This window comes from Calidris pugnax, unplaced genomic scaffold (assembly GCF_001431845.1).
Source record: "Calidris pugnax isolate Ruff unplaced genomic scaffold, ASM143184v1 scaffold27, whole genome shotgun sequence".
NCBI classification, from domain to species: Eukaryota; Metazoa; Chordata; class Aves; order Charadriiformes; family Scolopacidae; genus Calidris; species Calidris pugnax.
The window spans coordinates 13,207,912-13,229,500 of NW_015090893.1; the positions used below are offsets into that span (position 1 = coordinate 13,207,912).

The 21,589-nt window shown below is 44.7% G+C and overlaps 3 protein-coding genes across 5 annotated transcripts in view; 1 reads left to right on the forward strand and 2 right to left on the reverse strand.

Annotated features, from left to right (window-relative positions):
• Positions 1-1,413, forward strand: part of MGAT4B (mannosyl (alpha-1,3-)-glycoprotein beta-1,4-N-acetylglucosaminyltransferase, isozyme B) — a 52,961-nt gene extending 51,548 nt beyond the window's left edge. For both annotated transcript variants that reach the window (XM_014948236.1, XM_014948237.1), the window contains exons 14-15: positions 188-300; positions 381-1,413. In XM_014948236.1, the coding sequence (XP_014803722.1) occupies positions 188-300; positions 381-404 (137 nt within the window). In that variant the 3' untranslated portion in view covers positions 405-1,413. The remainder of the gene's footprint in view (positions 1-187; positions 301-380) is intronic.
• Positions 1,414-1,921: 508 nt separating this feature from the next.
• Positions 1,922-10,645, reverse strand: LOC106891510 (leukotriene C4 synthase-like). Of its 2 annotated transcripts, XM_014948101.1 has the most exons (5): positions 10,525-10,645; positions 6,259-6,358; positions 4,301-4,371; positions 3,521-3,602; positions 1,922-2,652 (listed from the first exon to the last, which is right to left on the reverse strand). In XM_014948101.1, exons 1-5 carry the CDS (start codon positions 10,580-10,582, stop codon positions 2,505-2,507), a joined length of 459 nt encoding a protein of 152 aa, XP_014803587.1. In that variant the 5' UTR covers positions 10,583-10,645; the 3' UTR covers positions 1,922-2,504. The 2 variants fall into 2 exon arrangements, with proteins under 2 accessions (XP_014803587.1, XP_014803586.1); XM_014948100.1 differs by lacking the exon at positions 1,922-2,652 and having other exon boundaries at positions 3,221-3,602.
• Positions 10,646-14,076: 3,431 nt separating this feature from the next.
• MAML1 (mastermind like transcriptional coactivator 1) overlaps positions 14,077-21,589 on the reverse strand; it is a 29,512-nt gene continuing 21,999 nt past the window's right edge. The window contains exons 5-6 of the mRNA XM_014947769.1: positions 21,263-21,377; positions 14,077-18,511 (exon numbers count right to left, since the gene is read on the reverse strand). Of these exons, the coding sequence (XP_014803255.1) occupies positions 17,520-18,511; positions 21,263-21,377 (1,107 nt within the window). The 3' untranslated portion in view covers positions 14,077-17,519. The remainder of the gene's footprint in view (positions 18,512-21,262; positions 21,378-21,589) is intronic.

A 21,589-nucleotide genomic window follows, 5' to 3' on the forward strand; every position in this document is an offset into this window, starting at 1 on the left:
TAGCTGATGTTTTGCTCCCCTCAGTGCAGCATTTTGCCCTGTATTGATGTCCACGCTGCTGGTTTTCAGCCCATCTCTGGTGTCAGGGCGCTGCGGGCAAGGGGTGCCATGGCTGCTCCTGATCCCCTTGGTGGGGACTGGCTGCCAGGGGACCCTCCCCACATCACCCATGTGCTCTCCCCACCAGGCTCCTTCTCCAAGGGCGTCGCAGAGGGCGAGGTGGACCCAACCTTCGGGCCGCTGGAGGCCATCAGGCTGTCCATCCAGACCGACTCCCCGGTGTGGATCATCCTGAGCGAGGTAAGACGGCCTTCATCACCGGAGGGGCTCTCCGCCGCCTCCCCCAGCTTCTCTCTCATCCCAGCCCTCTCTCCTTGCAGATTTTTATCAAAAAAGCGGAGTGACACGGGCGTGAGGAAGGGTGGACACGCGTGGATCCCCGGTCCTGCTCCCTCCCCTCCCGCTCCCTCCTCCCCGCGGCGCCTCGCCCGGGTGCAGGGGCAGCCATGTCAGCGAGGCGCGGGCCCGGCTGCCGGGAGGCGGCACAGCCCGACGGGCCTCGGCAAAGGGGCTGCCAGGCCGGCACCACCATCCCCAGCCGGTGCTGCGGGGCCAGGACATCATCTTCTCCAGAAGAAGAGCAAAAAGCTGAAACCAATATCCTGCGCAGAGGGCTGGCTTTGCTCCCCCTGGCAAGGCCTGGGTGCTCCCTCAGCCCCTCATGGTGGCATGGCTGCCACACGCCTCGCTCCCCGATGCAAGGGACAGTTTTTGGGGTTGGGATGAGCTTTGGCAAGCGTGGGGACTAGAAGCACCTTCAGCCCAGGAGAGGGCTGGCTGGCTGGATTTGGGGACAGAGTCAGGGAGGGGCTTGGTCATGTTGAGTCCTGCCGGGATGGAGCTGGGCAGGGACCAAGGTCTCCCTCACCTTCGCCCAGGCAATGGCCCTGGCCCCAGCTGAGGATCAAGCGAGGGTGAAGACTGACCCTCCTTCAGCAGAGAAATGACTCCGAAGGGGTTGGAGCTATGAGTATGGCAGGGAAAACAAAAAAAATAAAATAAAATACACCACACTGTGCCTGCCAGCATCGAACACAGCCCCTTAACTCACGGTGAAATCTCCAGTGTCTTCATGCCTTGAGATTGAGTGCAGAAACCATCTTTTTAAATAACTTTTTCAGTTATTGATAGGTGTGAATTTGGGGGGGAAAAATAAAAAAAAAAGAGAAGTAGCCCAATAAAAATAGTAGGGATTAGTGTAAATCCCAATGTCTCTTCAGCTATACACTGGAATGCATTATACTACTTTAATGTGCTGTATTTTTTATTATTGGATACATTTGATTTTTTCAAGTACATCTCTATATATAAATATATAAAATAATGTGCACTGTAATAAAAGCTAAATTTAAAGCTTTGGTGCGGTGGTGAGAGTCACACACAACAGGGAGGCAGCTGGTCAGGCTGTGACACTGTGAGTGTCCCTGGAGGCAGGGGCCACGGACCAGCTGGAGCCCCTACACCTGAAATGAAGTCATTCCTCAGCATCACCAGTACCCGATACTCCCAAAGCATCCCTCATGCTGGGGAAACCACTTAGAGCAGCCCAGTGGGATTTGCCCCAGCATCACAGAAACCTTTATCAGTTATTAAAAATGGAAAGGTTGGTTGGTCAGCTCTTTGCTCAGTGGGGAGTAAGGAAGGCACTTGGGCACCTGTACACCTAAGGATGCTCTTGTGCAACAGTTGTCTTACAAGATAAATACATGGCTTTTTTTTATTGCCACATACAATTTAGCAAGGAGCTGCCTGGGTGATGCCTCATTCAGTTACCTGCCAACACCAAGTTTTCAGTGGAGGTTGAAATCTAGAGAGAGAGGGCAAAGTCCTACTGGTGGGTCAGTGCTAAATGAAATCAGCGCCAAGTCAAGACCATTCAAATCAATACCAAACACAGACATGAGCATTTGGACTGGAGTCAGGCTTTTTTCCCAAAGTTTGGATAAGGTTTTAGAACAAGTTTACCTACCCTTTCAAGTTAGTTTTAATAACAGCAGCTTTTCCCATGCAACCCATGTCCCTAACCTCTCACACCCAGCCCCCAAGCACCTTTGACAATGACAGGTGGTTTCTACTGAGAAAAGGAATTTATTTTTTGTACATCCATGGTGTGATCCTTCAACAGACATGATTGCAGCAGTAAGGAGGAGCGATGACAGCGCATGGGTCAACCTGTGCTCTGTGAGGCAGAGCCAAAGGCATTAGAGGTTTTAGAGCAGACAGTGCTACAAAATTCAGCTGTGAAGCGCACAGGCTGAGGCTGGGCAGCATTTGCTTTCTAGAAAGGACATTCTCTCTGAAGAGCAGAGCTTTGTGAGACGTGTGCCAGCATCCACCTCCCTTCAAAGGTAAGCGCAGTGCTGGGGAGATACTTGATCCGTGCCATGCAACTCCCTCCCCTCCAGAGAGGGCAAGCAGTGATTTTGGGAGAACAGTGACCCTGCTCACCAGCCCCTGAGCAGCTGGAGGGGCTGTGCCAGCACTGCCATCCATGTGAAGGAGCCGGACAGCAGGAAATGTGCCAGGAGCCCAACCGCAGCCAGCCCCACCAGCAGCCAGAGCAGCCGAGAGCTGGCGTAGAGTGGCCCCAACCTGCTCCGGGAGAAAACACCATCAGACACTGCCCGCCAGTGTGGGGCACAGAATCACAGGATCTTCTAGGTTGTGCCAGTGTGGGGCACAGAGTCACAGAATCTTCTAGGTTGGAAGGGACCTTAAAGATCATCTTGTCCAACCGTCAACCTGACAAAAATAGACACCCACACAACAAACAAGGAGCATCATCACTAAACCATACCTCCCAGCACTACATCAACCTGTCTTTTGAACACCTCCAGGGATGGTGCCTCAACCACCTCCCTGGGCAGCCCATTCCAATATCTGATAACCCTTTCAGTGAAAAAAATTTTCCTAATATCCAGCCTGAACCTCCCCTGGCGCAACTTGAGGCCATTCCCTCTCGTCCTGTCGCCTGTGACTTGAGAGAAGAGACCGACCCCCACCTCTCTACAACCTCCTTTCAGGTAGTTGTAGAGAGCAATAAGATCTCCCCTCAGCCTCCTCTTCTCCAGGCTGAATAACCCCAGCTCCCTCAGCCTCTTCTCATAAGACTTGTGCTCCAGACCCCTCACCATCTTTGTTGCCCTTCTCTGGACCCGCTTCAGCACCTCTATGTCTTTTTTGTGGTAGGGGGCCCAAAACTGGACACAGTATTCGAGGTGGGGCCTCACCAGTGCTGAGTACAGGGGGAAAAACATGGTGGTGAGGGCTTGGTGTCCCCCATCCTCCTCCGAGACTCTACTGGGGAAAAGCTGGTGGGGCCAGAAGGGGAGGAGAAGGAGGTGATGCAAGCCTGCCTCCAGTCCCACCCACGGGAAGGAGACCTGCCCCGGGGGACACATCCTGCACCCAACCTCCCCGGGTTGGTTTGGGGTGCCCACAGCCCCAGCTGGGTACTAACCGTTCCTGCGCAGCCGTGGTGTATCCCTGGAAATACTTGAAGCGCATGTAGAGGTACAGCAGCCCACACGCCGCAGCCACACCTGTGGGGGAGAGGGGAGCAAAGTCCTGATGGGGACAGGGGTCCCCAGACACTGCCCAACCTGCAGCCCAGCTCAGTCACCCATGCCCCATCTGCGGGGGCAAGTCGGGGCACAGCCACAAGAACCAAATGCCGAGGGACTCGGCTTTAAAACACTGTGGGTCTTTTAAATGGGTTTATTCCCTTCCCTTTTGGTGACGGATGAACTTCTCTGCCCCACCCAAAGTTGCCTCAAGACTTGGGTTTGCAACTCTCCTTCCTTGCACCTTCCCCATAGTGGCAGCTGAATCACCAAAACCCGCTTGGTACAGGGTGGACAGTGGATGACTAATGGTTTGGGTTATGGTTTCTCACAATTCAGATATCATGTTTTAGCTCTGCTTCAGCTCACTGCCACCCTGGCACCACGCGCCATCCTGACCTTATCTAAGAGATGCAGTGCAGGGGAGAGCCAGGCTCTGGTGAAGGAACACAGGGTCCCGAAGCCACCAAACCTCTCCTCTGGGCAGGAGACCCCCTTGGCTGCTACCAGCGGCTTCATGCACACTGGAGTTGGGGCGCTCGTCAGGGAGAACTTTCTTTTCCCCAAGTAACAGCGGGTACAGAGACAATGTGCCTGAGTCTCAGCAGGATTGAAATTGGGTGGGGTTTTTTTGGTTTGTGCATGTGGTTTGGGTTGGGGTTCCCCCTCCCCCTTACCTTGATGGAAGAAGATTCCAGCAACCCAGAGGAGCGAGATGAAGATGGGGAAGTACTCTGAGCAATTCACCCTGGTGAGAAACAGAGACGAGAGTTAAAACTGCAACCTCGTACGTCAGAAACCAGTTAACAGAGGCCAGAGAGGTGAGCTGGAAACACGTCGGAGCAAAATGTGCACTGATGTGCTGTGCTGGGGAGAAAGGGCCTTTTCTGCGACCAAGGACACCCAATATCTGTATTTTAGGGAGGAAAAGCTCCCTAACACCACACAGCATTCCCCTCATCCACATTCACATGGACCCTGCAATGAGGAGCCGCAGCTGAGATTGAGATTTGTATTTGCTGGACCCTCCCCAGGCTCCGTCCTCCGCCCCACACACGGGGCTTTTTACAGACATCAAGTGCAGCTACAGCTTAAAGTCTGCAAGGGAAGAGGTTCCTTGACAGTATTTAAAAAGCATTCTTTCCCCCTTGGGTGAGAACAGCTCAAATTCGGGTGTCACACAAGCTATGCTCCAAGAAGGAGCCTTCCCCCAGATTTAATTCAGCAGGTGATAAGATCTGCAGCCAGCCAGGTTTTCTTCCTTCTTTTTTCTTTTGGTGAGAAAAATATAGATTTTCTGCAAGAAAGGACAGTGGGAACTGTGCTATTAAAGACAATGATTTTGTTTCTCAATTTCTCCTACAGTTTACCATTCCCTAAGCAATTTAATCTTAAATTTGGCCAAAAGCTTACCAAACCTCAGGGAACTGAGCCAGATTAGGAGCTGGAAAAAGTCTGAAGAACCTTATGCTGCAAATGCAGTTTGAGCCTCAGCAAGGGGAGGCTGGCAGGTTTCCGTGAGTGAGTAATAAATCAATATCTTTCTTACCCCCCCCTTCATATATATTTTTTTTTAATGTATCAAAACAAATTATCCATTTGTATCTTTTTCCGCAGGGAAAAGAATAAAGGGATGAAAAAAGCACACAATGAAGTAATACCCTCTCAACCTCAGGTTCCCTGAGGTTGCCTCCTCTGCAGAACATAGGGGAGGGCTTCCAAGCACACCAGAGCCCACAGCACGGCTCGGTTAACGCACGGCCCAGCGTTTAATTAAAAGCCTCATCAACAGCTACCCAGCTAAGCAAAGGCTGATGCCTCCCATGCAGGCTGGCCTTTCACTGCATCGCGAAAGGACCAAAGCGGGTGTTTTTGTCACTCCACAAATGTTTGCCGCACGCTGGCAGGGAAACGCAGCTGCTTTGTTGAGGATTTATTGCTGGAGCTCCCCTTCAAACCACCTCCGGGCAGCTCCTTTCACTCGCTCGTGAAACAGCACGACCAAGATGAAAGACGGAATCTGGCGCTTGCTGGAAGCCAAAGGGACCTGTGAACGTTTCCAGTTTAGCTCCAGCATCGCTCGCTCCACAGGAACAGAGCAAAAAGAAACAGCCCTCGGCATGGACCCGCGAGTGCCGACTTTCACAGTACAACAGCTTACAAAAAAAGGGAAAAATTAAAACATCCTCGTAAGCTGGTTCTGCCAGCAAGGCCCTTTGCTTCAATTCAACAGCAAAAAAAAACCATACAAGCAAATATTAGGTTATTAATTTAGCTTCAGCTGCTCTCGCGGTTTGGAGCCAACGTTAATATCAAATTTAATCATTGTAATGCATTAATGCTCAGCACCTCTTCCATACAGCCACTAATTCGTAATTTGGCTGCCTCTCACGATGCCAGAAGGAGGATTATCGTGGATGGACAGAAACACTCCAGCCAGGGCAAAGTGCTCAAAATGAAAACTCAGACCTCTGCACACAAAGCATTAACAAAAACCAAACCCTAATCTAGTATCAGCAGCAATAAGTGAAAAGATGACTTGGGGGTGACTTCACTCTTTCCTGGTAGTGATATTTGACTCAAGTCATACTTAGATGGAGTCACCACAAAAAAACAAAAAAAGTCAAAATCTTACTGAGCTCTGAAGATCCGCTCAAATTCAGGGTGACCTGTTGTTGCAGGGGGGGAGATCTTGTACTTCCGCCGGGCATAGATCACCTGCAGCGTAAAATAGGCTAAAAAAAAAAAAAAAAGAAAACCAACAAACAACACAGGAACAGGAACAGTCCAGCAGCACTTCATTTAGCCAAGCTTTATCTAGCTTGGTATCGAGGAAGTGGTTAGAGGAAAGAGCTTCTACTGTCTGGGTTCATAGTCCAGGGCTGTCACACACAACCTGGAATAAATGTGCCATTTACTTCACGCTCGCGCTTTAAACCCAGATTTGGTTTTCCTGCTGCAGACCGCCTGGCGCTTTGCATAGTCTCACACAGCAGCAGAGCCCTCGGGGCTGCTCCCCAGCAGATCCAGCACGCCCGGGAAGGCCAGAAACACACATTAAAAACCTTGCTGAATCCACATCCCATCACAGAATTATTTTTTTTTTTTTACTCGGAGCCTTGGTACACCCTCAGCCAGTGGGATGGAATAATGTGTGTCACCTCCCGCTACACCCAGCGGGGGCAAAGCTTTTGTACAAGGACAGCACCACGTCACAGAGCAACATCCAAACTGTGAAGCACTGGGATGTCATTAAGTCAATTAGAGATGCTCTTAATCATGGCAATAGAAGGAAATAGAAGTGACTGTTTCCTCCACTCCTGCAGGGCAGCCCCAAGGTGTGAGCAGGTCCAGGAGCTGCCAAATGACCGCTCTCAGCCCAACCCAACCATTTTGGGATGAGGTACTAACTGTGTGTCTGCTACATTGCTCCTTTGTAAGGGACACGGAAAGTCTCTTCAAAACGATGAAAACTTGTTAACATGAAGATTTGGACTGTTTCAATATTTGCTGGAAGTTCTTACTCCCACGGGCGATAGCTGAGGTTTCAAGTGTTTATATTTAGGTGCAGTACTACACTGTTGCCTTTATTGAAAACGAGAATTTTCATATAGGAGAAAACTAAATTCTAAAAAAATAAATATATATTTTATATATACAAATATATATAAAAATTACATAAACCAGTTCCTTTGGTGGCCGTGGCAGTGTGCTGCTAAGTGAGTCACTCCAATTAGCAAGGTCCTGTCGTAGCAACATCTCCAGAGCAAACAGAGAGCCAAGGAGCCAGGCTGCAAGGATGCCTCGTGGACTGTCTTACTCCAACAAAGAAGATAAAAGCAGAACAGCAGGAGAGAGGAGGGAAGTAGGGACAGATGTTGCAAGATTAAAGACAAGACAGATCCATGCATGCCTGCAGAAAAGCATTAGAACATATGTAGAAGAAAAGGGAATTAGAAATGTAAATAATCGGATGCTATGTGACCTGTGTATTACACAACGCGTTATCCATTTAAACACACAGACATTCATTTAAGAAAACACCCACGTGTTCTAGTGACTCCCCCAGTGTGTGCAGTGACCCAGCCCCACACGAGAGGCTGTTTAGTGCCCCCAGGGTCTCCTTCCAGACACCCCTCAAGGCATGGGCTGAGTGAAGTTGCTGCTCTGGCTTGTGGCATTATCCTGGCTGTGCTGGGCAACGGTCTCCATCCTGCTCCGTGTCACCTGCACCCTTCCCAACGCGGTGTTTTGTGACTGATGAGCACGGCAAGAACCCTTTCAGACCCAACCCCTCCATCAACTCCACGCTTAGCAGCTTGCCTGTGTACAGGGGCAAACATTCAGACAAATCCCTTATGCTTAGGGATGGATAAGATATAAAGCAACCACCCAAGAGGAGCCAGAGCCTTTTGGAGGAGGGCTGCCTGTCCTCCAAACCTGGTGTTTGGGTGAAGAATCGCCCTCCAAAAGCACTTCTCAGAATGAGGTGTTGGAAAACGCCACGCTGCACAAACCTTCTCAGCGTGGATTTTTAGGGAAAAGAGTTCCATCTGCTCCACAGAACCTTTCAAACTAATTTTTTTGGTGATTCACATCTCAAAGTTAAACTCCCGTGTGGATTCCCACGTGGCTCATAGGGGCTGAGCTCTCCCTGCACCTTGCTCCTCGGTGGAAGCATCAGCCAGACCTTCACTCTCCATTTGATTATGTCCACACGCTTGTCAAACAGTATTAGAGCTGACACCCACCGCATTTGGGTGGACTTGGCAAACAAGCTCCGTGGGGGCTGACAGACAGCGACATCGCATAACCTTTGTTTCCTTTGAAGCCATTGAAAAAGGGGCGTGGGGGGAAAATAACAACTGTGGTAGCATTGTTCTGTTCTCGGGTAGTGTTTGACACAGGGCCAGGGGCATGTTATCTGCAGAGCATTGAGCTCAGAGCTTCGCCGAACGGAGCATAATTAACCTAAAAAGGGAGAAGGTTACTTGAAAGAATGTGGAAACCGTGGGCTCCCAGAAAATAAAGCAAAACTCAGCCAACGCTGTACTAAGCTCAGCCATTAAATTGTCTCCTACATCAGGAGGTGATGGAAGAGTGCATTTTTTGGTGCATATGTATGTACATACAACACATGTTAATGTTTCAGCGCGCTGCATTCTCCGAATGAACCTCAGGTCTGTAACTCACCTAGAGTTTCAAAAACATGCAAGAAAAGCTACTGCCCAGCTCTGAATCAAGATGAAATTATCACACATATTTCCTGCTGGCGGGGAGAAAGGGAAACAGGTACTATCTTGGAATTGCTCCTTGGCTTCCCATGCAGAGCCCATAAAATGGGGCTACTTTGTCCGATCTACCGCAGATAAGAGGGTGCCAATACTTGCTATTTATCTGCTGGTTTCACACCAAGGTACCCTTCACGTGGCTTGAAAGCAACATGCCTTGGGCTGCAACTTTAAAATAAATATACTTGAAGTTCTGATTAAACAAATATATTTGAGACAAAACTGCTATCCAGGGATTTGCCACTGAGGGTTTCCTAACAGAAAGGGCTCAGGAACCTCCCTGTAATTCCATTTCAAGTTTTCTTTCTTCATGCCCTTCCCTTTGCACACTAAATGCTCCAGGATTTGCCACTGAGGGTTTCCTAACGGAAAGGGCTTAGAAACCTCCCTGTAATTCCGTTTCAAGTTTTCTCCATGCCCTTCCCTTTGCACACTAAATGCTCCCTCCATCCCCATTTAGATTAATAACCATAAAAATCATAAGAAAAAAAAGTATCTTCCATTTGTAGTAGAATGAGAGGAAATTACTGGTAATTCAGACTTAGCTAATAACCATAAAAATCATAAGAAAAAGAGTATCTTCCATTTGTAGTAGCTGATATTTCTACATAGAATGAGAGGAAATTACTGGTAATTCAGAAATCTTGAACTCTATTCCTCATGTAGCATATTTGTGTTTTAAATAACGTTTATATTAAAACACTTATCATCTGATGGCTAAAATACATCAGGCTGCTCAGAGATTCACATTCATTTGTAAGGAAAGAGGTGCAACAGCTCTACAGCGAATTAATTCAGTAATAAAATACCCACAAATAAGCCTTCCCTCACAAAAATTGAAGATTTTAATATAAAGGGGGCTCTGGCCGCACCCCAGGCAGTGGCAGCACCCCCTTTTCTGACCCTCCCAAAGCCCAAGAGGAAGAGGCTTTGCCCAAAGGACCCACAATTAAACACAAGAGGTAGAGAGAGCTTGGCAGAGCTACTGCTTCTTCCTAAACCAAGCACATCTATTTAAATGACGAGAAGTTGCTGAGTTCCTCCGAAGATGTCTGTGTCTATTTCTGACCAGAATTAGTTTCCAAATTACTGTGTGTTATCAACTCATCTCCTCATCTGCTCCCTGCACTGAAGCTGTATGAATCGAGCACACAGAAACACAGGTGTGCATGGTGCTCTTTTCCACATACATAGGATATGTTTGTACACTGACCTCTTCATCAGCATATTAATTAACCTGTCTTTACTTCCGCTGCCTCCAGCCACTCTACGTTACAGATTACCTGCTGAAACTCAATCACAGAAAGTATTTTACTTTAAAGAGATTCTATTGTTGAAATTGTTCCGAATTTAAAAGTAAAGCTTAAATTTCATTTCCTTCTAGGATATGGATCTGCAAAGCTCAAAGCCATTTTAGTCCCTATTAAGTAACAAACATCCTCAGGTGTGACACTCCCACCACAAACAGCCAAACTTTTATATCGTTTTACCAGGTTGGAAAACAGCAACTTTCATTCCAGAGAGACCCCATGCAAAATACAGGGACCAAGTTTAACAAAGTTTAATACAATTAGCTTAATGCTACCTAGCATTATATAAAGGACATTTACCTTGCTCCAGGACTCCCAGAACCGTGACAGTGGCCAGCAGGTCTATCTGATTCCTCATGTTGCTGAGCGGGGAGCAAACCCTTGGCCAGGTGTGATGATTTGCTCTCCTCCAGTCCCCTCTCCCACCCTCCCACTGCTGCCTCCTCCACCGCCGAGACCTCTTATTGCTCTGCCCCAACACGTGCTTCCTCCACCACGTTAACTCTCCCCACCCCAAACCTTCCTAAGAGCCGGCCACCAGAAAACACCTATTCGAGACAAGTGCCTTCTACATAACTACATGACAGCAAAAGTTTTGCAAGCACAAACTGGTGATATTCTTGCAATTATAAGTTCTGTATCAGGATGGCATTACTTACTGCCAGCAACTGAAAGATGATTGAAATTTTTCCAGCCCTTTTATTGCCGGTTTTAATCAGCTCTGAAGTATCTAAATTATGTGAAAGGTTGTAAAGATTATTAGCAAGCATTTGCAAATTAACGACTTGACCTTCTGCTCTTGCTCCAAACAGCAGAGCTGACCACAGAAAAGATTTTCTAGACTTCAGCTGGAATAACTCAATTCTGTTACTGGATTCTGAATTTTTTAAAGAGCACTCAGGTATCTTACCCTATTAATACTGGAAGTTTACCAAATAAGAGTACTGTTCTTTTCTAGTGCTCTTGTAGTTTTCTGGTGGTTTTAAAATTCTGCTAATTTTAAAATTAGCCTGTTCCTGGCTAACACACAAAGTGAAAGTTCTCAGTTCAGAAGGGATGGCGGCACAGGATGCAGAAAGACACGGACCCTCACACCTCAAAACCCCATCCTGACAGCTTATCAAACTAAACACTTAATACAAATAGGCAATTCTACATTTTTTGTGAAACATGCAAGTAGAACAGCAAAACCACTCCCATTTCCCTGCAAAACACTCACAAGACATGACTTTTGATCCTCCAGGCAGCCAGCAGACCCAGACTGAAAGAGAAATAAAACAATTAACCTGAACAGAATCTATTGGTGATCCAAGATTTCACCTGGGGTGTCTAATGTGGAAGTCAGAGGGGAAACGTTCACTCCTGCTTACACCATTTCAACAAACCATTCAGGCTCTAGAAAACACTTCCATTGCAGAGTTTCATCAGCCTCAGGAAAAACACTAAGCAGGGAAAAAACAAAGTAAAATTAAAAAAATTCACTTCTCCTTACACCATTTCAACAAACAATTCAGGCTCTAGAAAACACTTCCATTGCAGAGTTTCATCAGCCTCAGGAAAAACACTAAGCAGGGAAAAAACAAAGTAAAATTAAAAAAAAAAAAACAAAAAAAAAAAACAGTTTCTGAGCAGAGGTTGATCAGAGTTTCAGAGCAGAGGCTGCCACCGATTCCTTCAAATCCTTGTACCATGCACGTGCACCTCACTTCAACGGGGGAAAGTTTGGGAAATTTCTGTTTTACTCAACATTAAATATAACAGAGTCTTTTAACAGGACAATAAAGGAAGTTAATAGAAGTAGTACCTTCACAGCTCCCTGCAGGCTAGAAGCAGCTCATCCCGGTACTGTTACTTATTACGTTTGGTTCTTTATAAGCTTCTGGAGTAAGAGGTGTCCCCCCTTTCCCCAAACACAATGTAAGACTCACAGAGTAAGAATATACCCAAAATATACTCAGGTAACTCAGGACGCACTTTGTGAGGAAATCTGAAGGCTCTGAGCTGGGGCCTTAAGCACAACAGGTACAGAATAAGACACCAAATTCAGTGCTTGGAGAATGATCCTTCAACGTTTGCAGCCGATTAAAATTCTTATTACATAGGGGGATCCTTGAAATTACAGTAACATGAAAAATGAGCACAGCCTTAGCAAGAAATGCATGTCTCACATTTTTTGCAAATTCTTTATCATTACTGCTTAATCTGTGGTTGGAGAGATTGGAGAAGTTAAGTTCTAGCACTTCAGGCTAGATGTTATCAGTTAAAAGGCACAGTTGAGAAACAGGAAATACTACATCAATAACTGAATTCTTGGGTCTGCTGCAAGCAGTAGGATTCAGTAGGAGAACTGCTTTGAAATGTTTGATTCAGAAAAATTTGTCAAGTAATAAATGATTAACAAGAACATATTAATATCCAAACACACACTACTAAGGCTCAGCTCCTTCGGGCACTGAAGGAGCCACAGATCCTTGCTTTACTTCAAACCAACATGGGTGTGAGTGTCCACCTCCAGAGGCTCAACAACCCAGCAAGAGTCCAAAAGACCAATTTTGCCATTATTTTCCACATTCTCTTCAGCCCCCCAGCTCTTGGCAGGGGCTTAGAGACCTTACCAGCTCTCAGCCAAAACCCTCACCCAGCTCCCTGCCAGAATTGGGGTCCTTGTTCAGGAACATTAACTCACGCTTGCAGTACGTGCTCCTCACTTCTCAGTTTGGGTTTTTTTTTGGTGCAACCTGCTTACATCAAACAAATATAATCTTCGCCTTTTTAAGTCTCAAGGAAACCAATCTGAACCTCCAAGGCCTGTTATTTTGAGGGAATCTTAGCATACTTTTTTGAATTCTACAATTTTTGCACATGTGAGCAGCTCTTAACATACTTTTCACCAGTAACAACAGTCCCATTTCCCAGCTGAATGCATACAACTGCATTAAAAAAAAAAGTCCACAACCAGTGGGCGTAGCACAAAGCCTTGTATTCAAAAATAAAGCTTTCTAAAGCCTCTTTATGCAGTTCTGGGCCTGTTTAAATGGACTTTCTGAAACTGTAAGAATTGGTAAGACACAGCAGAAGAATTCGAGCCTTAGTAAGGGACCGACCAAAATTGTGTGCGTTGGGATGAAGGGAACCATCTCATGTGTGAGTGTCCACCTCCAGAGGCTCAACAACCCAGCAAGAGTCCAAAAGACCAATTTTGCCATTATTTTCCACATTCTCTTCAGCCCCCCAGCTCTTGGCAGGGGCTTAGAGACCTTACCAGCTCTCAGCCAAAACCCTCACCCAGCTCCCTGCCAGAACTGGGGTCCTTGTTCAGGAACATTAACTCACGCTTGCAGTACGTGCTCCTCACTTCTCAGTTTGGGTTTTTTTTTGGTGCAACCTGCTTACGTCAAACAAATATAATCTTCGCCTTTTTAAGTCTCAAGGAAACCAATCTGAACCTCCAAGGCCTGTTATTTTGAGGGAATCTTAGCATACTTTTTTGAATTCTACAATTTTTGCACATGTGAGCAGCTCTTAACATACTTTTCACCAGTAACAACAGTCCCATTTCCCAGCTGAATGCATACAACTGCATTAAAAAAAAAAGTCCACAACCAGTGGGCGTAGCACAAAGCCTTGTATTCAAAAATAAAGCTTTCTAAAGCCTCTTTATGCAGTTCTGGGCCTGTTTAAATGGACTTTCTGAAACCGTAAGAATTGGTAAGACACAGCAGAAGAATTCGAGCCTTAGTAAGGGACCGACCAAAATTGTGTGCGTTGGGATGAAGGGAACCATCTCACCAGGAACAACAACACTGAAACTCTGCCCAGCTCACACAAATGTATGAAGTCACACCATGTATGTTTAATACACTAGCAAAATATTTATTTTATAATGATAAACAGAAGTGAAGGATTTCTTTTTGGTGTGCACCAGTAATTGTAGTAAAAGAATAAGGGGATTAATGGACTCTTTATACATTTCAATGACAAAAATTCATAAAGGTTAGCATCAAATTCAACTGTTCTCCATTTACAAGCATAAAACTTACCATAATACCCCCCAAACACATATATAAAGAATTATAGTTTTAAAATCTATAAAAAGTAAAAAATATACAGTCAGAAGATCTAACTCTTATTCAAATCTTTAATATAAAATTGTAAACATTTATTTACACAAAGGAAATGTGTATAACAAAATTTCGAGCACCCTTTTCAATTGAATGGTGGTTTTTGGAAGGCAGTGGATGTTGCACAGTGACACTCTCACCTTTCCTACCCAACCAAAACCGCAGTTTATAATATAAATAAAGCCATGGGCGGCTGGCTAGGTACAGTTCAGGGGAGATACGTTTTTTATTGCTCTGAAGCTGCAGCAAATGGAAAGCCCAAGTGCATATATAGACAGCTACATGTCAAAGGGCATCAAGGCAAAGCCCAGCCCTACCCATGCACCTATGTACATCTAAACCGTATTTTCATTTCCATTGAACTGTTTCCACTTTGTTACAGTGATACCATATTTCCAACAGGCTGGTGGTATTATGTGGACAGGGACCAAAACTAGAAGTGAGGCCTGTTTTTTCTACCAGGTTAAAAAGCTGTTTGGATCCTGTTCACATACAAAGACCAACGGGCATTATAAGCCAGTTTGCCTAGAATCCCACTTAATTTTACTTCAACAGTACCATGAAAAGGCCCTGTCATCAAATCTAGATACCTTCCTGAACAAACCCTCTGGTCAAGCAGGGCAATATCCACCTTAGCTTCCAGAAACAGTGGAGGAAAGAGCACATCTGGGTTTTCCTGGACATTTAGCTGGATTGCCTTTTTGGTAGTAATAATGCAAACAGCAGATGTTCTTTTCCTCCAATTAAGAAATCACAACTGGATGGATTGTATTTTGACTTATTCAGAACAAAGTCTGTGTGCAAAATCTACTGGAAAAGGTAGCAGATTTCACCACAACCTAAACAGGGAAGAAAAGCTGAGTCCTACTACCCTGTTATTTCTCTCAAGTGTTTGTAAGGGGGAGAAAAAACTAGTGACATTGAAGAATGCCACTTGAAATTATGAGGTCCCAAGCACCCCCAACAGGAAGGGAAGGCACACTGGTGCAAAGTTAACCCTTAAAAATAAAAATACAGCAAACACTCCTTCCCCTGCCATTGCTAGTTTATATCTATACTCTTCTAATGACACTTACCTTGGACCAGTTTTTGGTTTAACTTCATAGTAAACCAAACTCACTAGCTCTTTTCTTAGATTGCCAGCATAAGGAAAGTTAGCATCAGTTATTTGCACCTCATCTACTTAATTCTAGAAAGTATCCAAAGTGTCAACAACCAAAGTCACTAACACCTCCGTCTTCCCATCCAAAGACAATCTTTATGTTATCTTTTCAAAAGCTCTACGAGGGATTAAGTCTGCTTCAGTGAAGTTTTATCCACTATTCAACGGTGGGATCCACTGATCAATGCACATCTTTCACCAACAGTTCAATATGATACAACATCAAATCTGTTCAACAGAGCGTAATTCATCCACACTAGGTAAGTGTGCTGGACAAACCATGTTCCATGCATATTTGGAAAGGGTTAAAGTATTAGTGTTAAAAAGCAGTTTTTAAAAGTGCAAATTGTCTCATAAAGGAGCTGCAGATACAGTAAAATATTTTCCTTCTTTGAAATCAACGTTATCCTTCACTTCCCTTCACCCACTCTGGAAAAAACCCTCTCTCACCCATCTCTGCAGTGCAGAAAACACCTGAAGAAGCCAGTCCGTGTTGAAGGAAATCGCTTTTAGATCACAATGCTGGGTTTGATTAAAAAGTTTAAAGGATTTTTCCAAAAAAGTGGACTTCAAAGGGAAGAGGTATTTGTGCATTTAAAACAAAAGCTTTCAACTTTATTTTCATTTTAAAAATAAAGGTTAAGGCAAGGTGGTTTGTTGGTGGATAGGGGATTTTTTTGGTAGAAAGTAAGGACTTTGGAACACTGACTGTTCCCATTGCGGTTTTTTGTCCTTTCTGGGACTGACCCCAACATGTGGAATAAGAGGTCTCCTTGGGCTGAGCTGAAGAACCAGCATCTGCTTCAAGGGATATTAAAGAAGTAAATCCACCAGTCTATAGAAAGATTATCAAACTCATAACCCAGTATTTAAAAACAAAACAAAACAAAAAGGTATTTAAAGGGGGAGACTTCCATATTGGAGCAACCCTGATACAAGTATTCTCCCAGGCTGCCTGTGCTATTATTGCTGATAAGGACTTTTCCACCTCTCAGCCAAATTCTTTTTTCCTCATTTTTATCCTGAAGTGACAAAGTCTTGTGCTCACTGCATCATGGCTAACTTTGGGGAATGAACAGATCTCAAAAGTTAGTTTTACTTTTTACAACAAAGAAAACTAGATGAGCTGTCATGAAGCAAAGCCTTCACTTAAATACAACTACCTTTGGAAATAAGTTATGAAGAAACAGGTGCAAAGTAAATGGCTTTACAATTCATGTTAGACCTACTAGAGTTTAAAAGTTCTCCCATAAGAAATTCCCCCTTTAAACACAGCAAGGTATAAGCCAAGAACTGTGCCTCTCTACAACAGAGTGCAAACTGCAGCTTAAAGGACTACAATCTATTAAGACGACTACCTAGACTAACTGGCCAGGTTTTAATACTTTCTTCCATCTATTACCAGCATCTAGAAATAATTACTGTGAAATATCACTTGCTTATCGAGAATACAGGCACATGCTTCAGAAATGGGGAAAAGAAACAATTACAAACATTTTGCAAGCGTACTCAGGTGCATAGAGCCTCTTCTCAAACAAAAAGTCAGAGGTTTGATGGACAGTACTAGAACAGCACGTCAAGCTACGAACAAATAATGATTGCAAGTAATAGCTGCAGCAGACTAAGCCCTAAACACCCATTTGTGCAACTATTTGCTTTCTTTCTGCGCTATTTCTGTGGAATTTTATTTTTAAATAATTAAAAAAATTTCATTTTAGAACACTGCAAGTGAGATTTCTCAAAGGCTGGCTAGGACACACACAATATTTTTTGACCTGTTCAAGTGTGCGACTCCTTAGAGACACCAAGATCAAGCGCACTGCTCCTGCAGACCTGCTTGGTGCGCCACTACCACGTCTCAACACTCATTGAGAAGCAGCTCCAGTCCTTTTCCCAACCATTTACCTCTAATGCCTGCAAGTCTCCTCAATGCCACAGGTTTTTTGGTCCAAGTGTTGCTTATATTTCATGAAATAATTAAAAAAAGTAGAACCCCCACCCCCGGCCCCATTTTAATGAGTTCCTAACAACTCATCCAAATCATTCATCCACTCCTCTGAAGTCCTGTTTTTCAGCAAAGAGTCTATCAGATCTGTGTCCCCAGTTAAGTTCTGAAGTCCATTATTGCCCGACTGGCCACTGTAGGCAAAAGGCAGCTCTTGGCTGGTTGTCCTCACAGGGTACCCTTGACTACAGTGCAGGTTACCTCTGTTGGGCATTTGCTGATTTGGATTCTGGTTGAAAGCATTCAGGTCTGGAACGCTCTGGTTCATGCCGGGCAAGACTTGCTGTGAGGGTACCTGCTGTTGCGTAGGTGGGTTTGTCCGCTGCTGTGCACCTAAAGATGACGACAACATCTGCCCAGAGACGGCAGCGTTCATCGAGGTCATCGGTCTGCTGGTGCTGAGGCTTACCTGAGGCATTCCTTGGGCAAACTGTTGGTTGGCCATCTTTAGATGGGTTTGCTGCATGTGGAAAGAGGAGCTGGCAGTAAACGGTCCCAGGCCACTGTTTGCTTGTGTTTGGTTGTTAATATTAGGGATACCTTGGTGTTGCCACGATGGATTTTGAGCCCCCATAGTAGCTGGTACTCTTGCCATCTGTGGCTTGGATAAGGTTGGATTCAGTGCACCTTTACTGTGCTGCTGAGAAATTGTTGAGTTTGCTAAGGTGTTCTGCCCGTACCCTGCAGGAACAGCAGCGCCCTGGCCCAGGTTGCCTTGTCTCTGCATCGGTGGCTGTCCATTGGCACTCTGCGTTGCGTGCTGGGGAACCATCTGTGTCATACCAGATGCCAAGTTGTACAATCCCCCTCGCTGAATGTTTTGCATATTGGTATATTGAGACACCCCCCGATCCTGCTGACTGGAGCCCGACTGGAGCGGAGGAACAGAACTGTGTCCAGGTCCCATCTGAATCATGTTCTGGGTCTGAGGAAACATCCGTGGACTACTGGAGTTGGACTGTCCTAAATTGCTGACGCCAGGCATGGCTGAAGATGACCCTGAAATACAAACAGAAGAAGAGTGTGACCAGCAGGTCGAGGGAGGCCATACTACCCCTCTGCTCTGCCCTGGTGAGGCCTCATCTGGAGCACTGGGACCAGTTCTGAGCTCCGCAGTTCAAGAACGACAGGGAACTGCCGGAGAGGGGACAGCAGAGGGCTACAAAGATGATGAGGGGACTAGAACATCTCTCTTACAAGGAAAGGCTGAGGGACTTGAGTCTTTTTAGTCTGGAGAAGAGAAAACTGATAGGGGATCTGATCAATGCCTATAAATACTTAAAAGGTGGTTGTCATAAGGATGGGGCCGGTTTTTTTTCAGTGGTGCCCAGTGACAGAACAAGAGGTAATGTACACAAACTTGAACATAAGTAGTTCCATCTAAATATGAAGGAGAACTTTCCTTTGAGGGTGGCAGAGCCCTGGAAGAGGCTGCCCAGAGAGGTGGTGGAGTCTCCATCTCTGGAGACATTCAAAACCCACCTGGACACGTTCCTGTGCAACCTGCTCTATAAGGACCTGCTCTGGCAGGGGGTTTGGACTAGATGATCTCCATCTAGTCGGACTAGATGATGTCCATCTAGAAGGTCCCCTCCAACCTCATATCATTTTTGTACAGTAAATACCTCAGTTCAACCAGTGCTGAGCAAAGCTTGTAGACACTATAATCCACAACAAAGTTGCACCTGCATTTGTACAAAGCAACCTTTGCAAGACACGCAGACAGCAGTACTTTTAATTAAAGAGTGGCAGTTGTTGCTCCATTTAGCACCTCCACCTTGATCTCAAGCACAGATATGCCAATGTCCTAAAAAAATCTGAATACCACTTCTGAGAGTTCAGCATCATCAATTAAAAACAAAATTGAGAGTTTAAAGGCAGGACTCCGCCTTTCTTTGTGAACAAAAGTATACACACTTTGAAGTGTGTGCACAATTTGCCAGGCTGTTAAAAAATACCACTTACTGCACATGCACATTGTCAGTTATTTCATGCATACACTTTATATCTCTTATTGTACAACTGCAGGGTTTCCAGCAGGCCTATGTTTTCCTTATTCCAGAAATTTATTCTATTTTACATAACTTGCACAATTTTTTGGGCAAGTACCTTTTGGATTTCCACAATGAAATATTCGCTATGTTAATACGCAACAGTGACAACCAAGAAAGATGACTTGCAAAAATAAGTCTTCTCGGAAAACCAAAACAAGTCCTCTGCTCTTGTAAATTCTGAGTAAAAAAGTTTCTTCCTATAGAAGAAACAGCCTCCTACTTAAAGGAAAAAAAAAAAAAAGCACTGTGAGTATAATGCATATAACCCCCCACTTACAGCTGGCCAAGGGAAACCTACCTACACTGGTACTTTCTCCACTTTCAAACCAAAAAGAAAGCTGCAGATTTTTTTTTCATATTTTAAGATCGCTGAGGAATATTGGCTCTCCATTAACACTGAGTCAATTTTTTATTAAAATATTATTTTATTCAAATATATTAAAATAAAATTCAAATTATATTGAATTAGTTATCAACAAAGCACACCATAAAAACACTGATGTTATTGTAGGGGCTGGATGGGTGGGAGAAGAGTCCTACTGGAACACTGCAGTGAAAAGGTAGTACACATACCAGGATTTCAGATGCAAAAACCAGTTACAATTTCATAACAAGGAAGACATAGTTTTAATAATACTGATTATGGCAAAACATACTCTAACAGGTGTCCGACTGTATTCTGTAGTAAAGTGGTAGGAGAAAAAAAAAGTTTCAGTGCAATATTTAAAGGATGCTACTGATCCCTGTGTTAACACACAATCCTTTTGTATTGGTATTAAGTTTTTTCAGTTAAGTAACAAAACCCAGTCATAGCTCTAGGAGACAGTGCAGAGTTACCAGCACTGTCAGAACGAGGGTATTGCATTTCTATTTGCATCTTTTCCCTTCAGTATTCATTTCTGTGGGAACACAGAGAGTAAGGAAACAAAAGGAAGGGAATAAGCACTTTTTTGTACTCCGGGTTTATCAAAAAAGACAAGTGGCTTCTTGATGCCTCATTAAGTAAAGATTTTTCAGGTAAGGAGGTAAGTTTTTACTCTTCTCTAGTTCTTCCACATTCCTGAAGCTATTCCAGCTTAACGGTAATCATCTTTTATTTATTACTGCTAATACACTAAGGACGTACCAAGTTGCTTCTCCTACCAAAAACCCCACGTAGGACACTAACATGTAATGAAGAGAATTCAAATTGCATTCCCTTCTAAAGGTATCAGGGATAAGATTATTAGAGAATTTTAAACTCATTCTAGTAGATGAGAGAAATAATACATCACTTTTTTTTTTTTAATGAGGGCCTGTGACAGGTACAAGCAGTAGTGATGTTAGGCTTCAGAAAAAAAGCTGAATCCTAATACCACACGAATATATGGAAGTTCAGTAGAATTTACAACCTGTAAAGGGAAACAGTAGTATAAAAGAAAGCCTTTAGAACAATGAATGTACTTAAAAATTTTACCCATTTCCAAAGCAGTATTAAAAATCAGAAGCTTATATTGTCCCAGGTATCTGGGGCAGGGGAAACTGCTAATTTGCAACTGAACCAGAGGATAGGTCTAGAAGTTTTATGGCACAGTGACGTGGAAAGATGTTGTAATAAATTAATTAAAAGCTATCCAATCCAGGACACTTGAAGACACCTTGTTTTTTCGCTCCTGATATTTTTTCTGCCACTATTTCCCTCGCCATGCTAACTTACCTGTGAACTGTCCAACCTGTTGCTGGTACGGGTTCTGTGGCTGATCCTGGTACTGGGGAGGTGGCCGCGTCAGATGCCGCTGCAGCTGCTGCTCCTGCTGCTGCCGCTGCTTCTCCTAAGAAAGGTCCAAACGCAAAACAATTAGGAAACAAGGCAAGCTTTTTCCAAGGGTGACCATCTTGGATAAAAACAAGCTATCCGCATACTTTTATGCGGAGCTGGTAATTAAAGGGGCTTCTACAGCCTTGAAGTCACTTCAGACCTTTGTTCTCAAGGTTCAAACGCAGTCAATTTAATCTGTGACAAGTGACAAGACTGGGAACTCAG

Coding starts and splice junctions, on each gene's coding strand:
- LOC106891510 (XM_014948100.1), bottom strand. CDS start 10,582: ATGAGGAATCAGATAGACCTGCTGGCCACTGTCACGGTTCTGGGAGTC. Junction 4,372..6,258: donor GAGCGGATCTTCAGAGCTCA/GTAAGATTTTGA, acceptor GTTTCTCACCAG/GGTGAATTGCTCAGAGTACT. Junction 3,603..4,300: donor TGGAATCTTCTTCCATCAAG/GTAAGGGGGAGG, acceptor TCTCCCCCACAG/GTGTGGCTGCGGCGTGTGGG.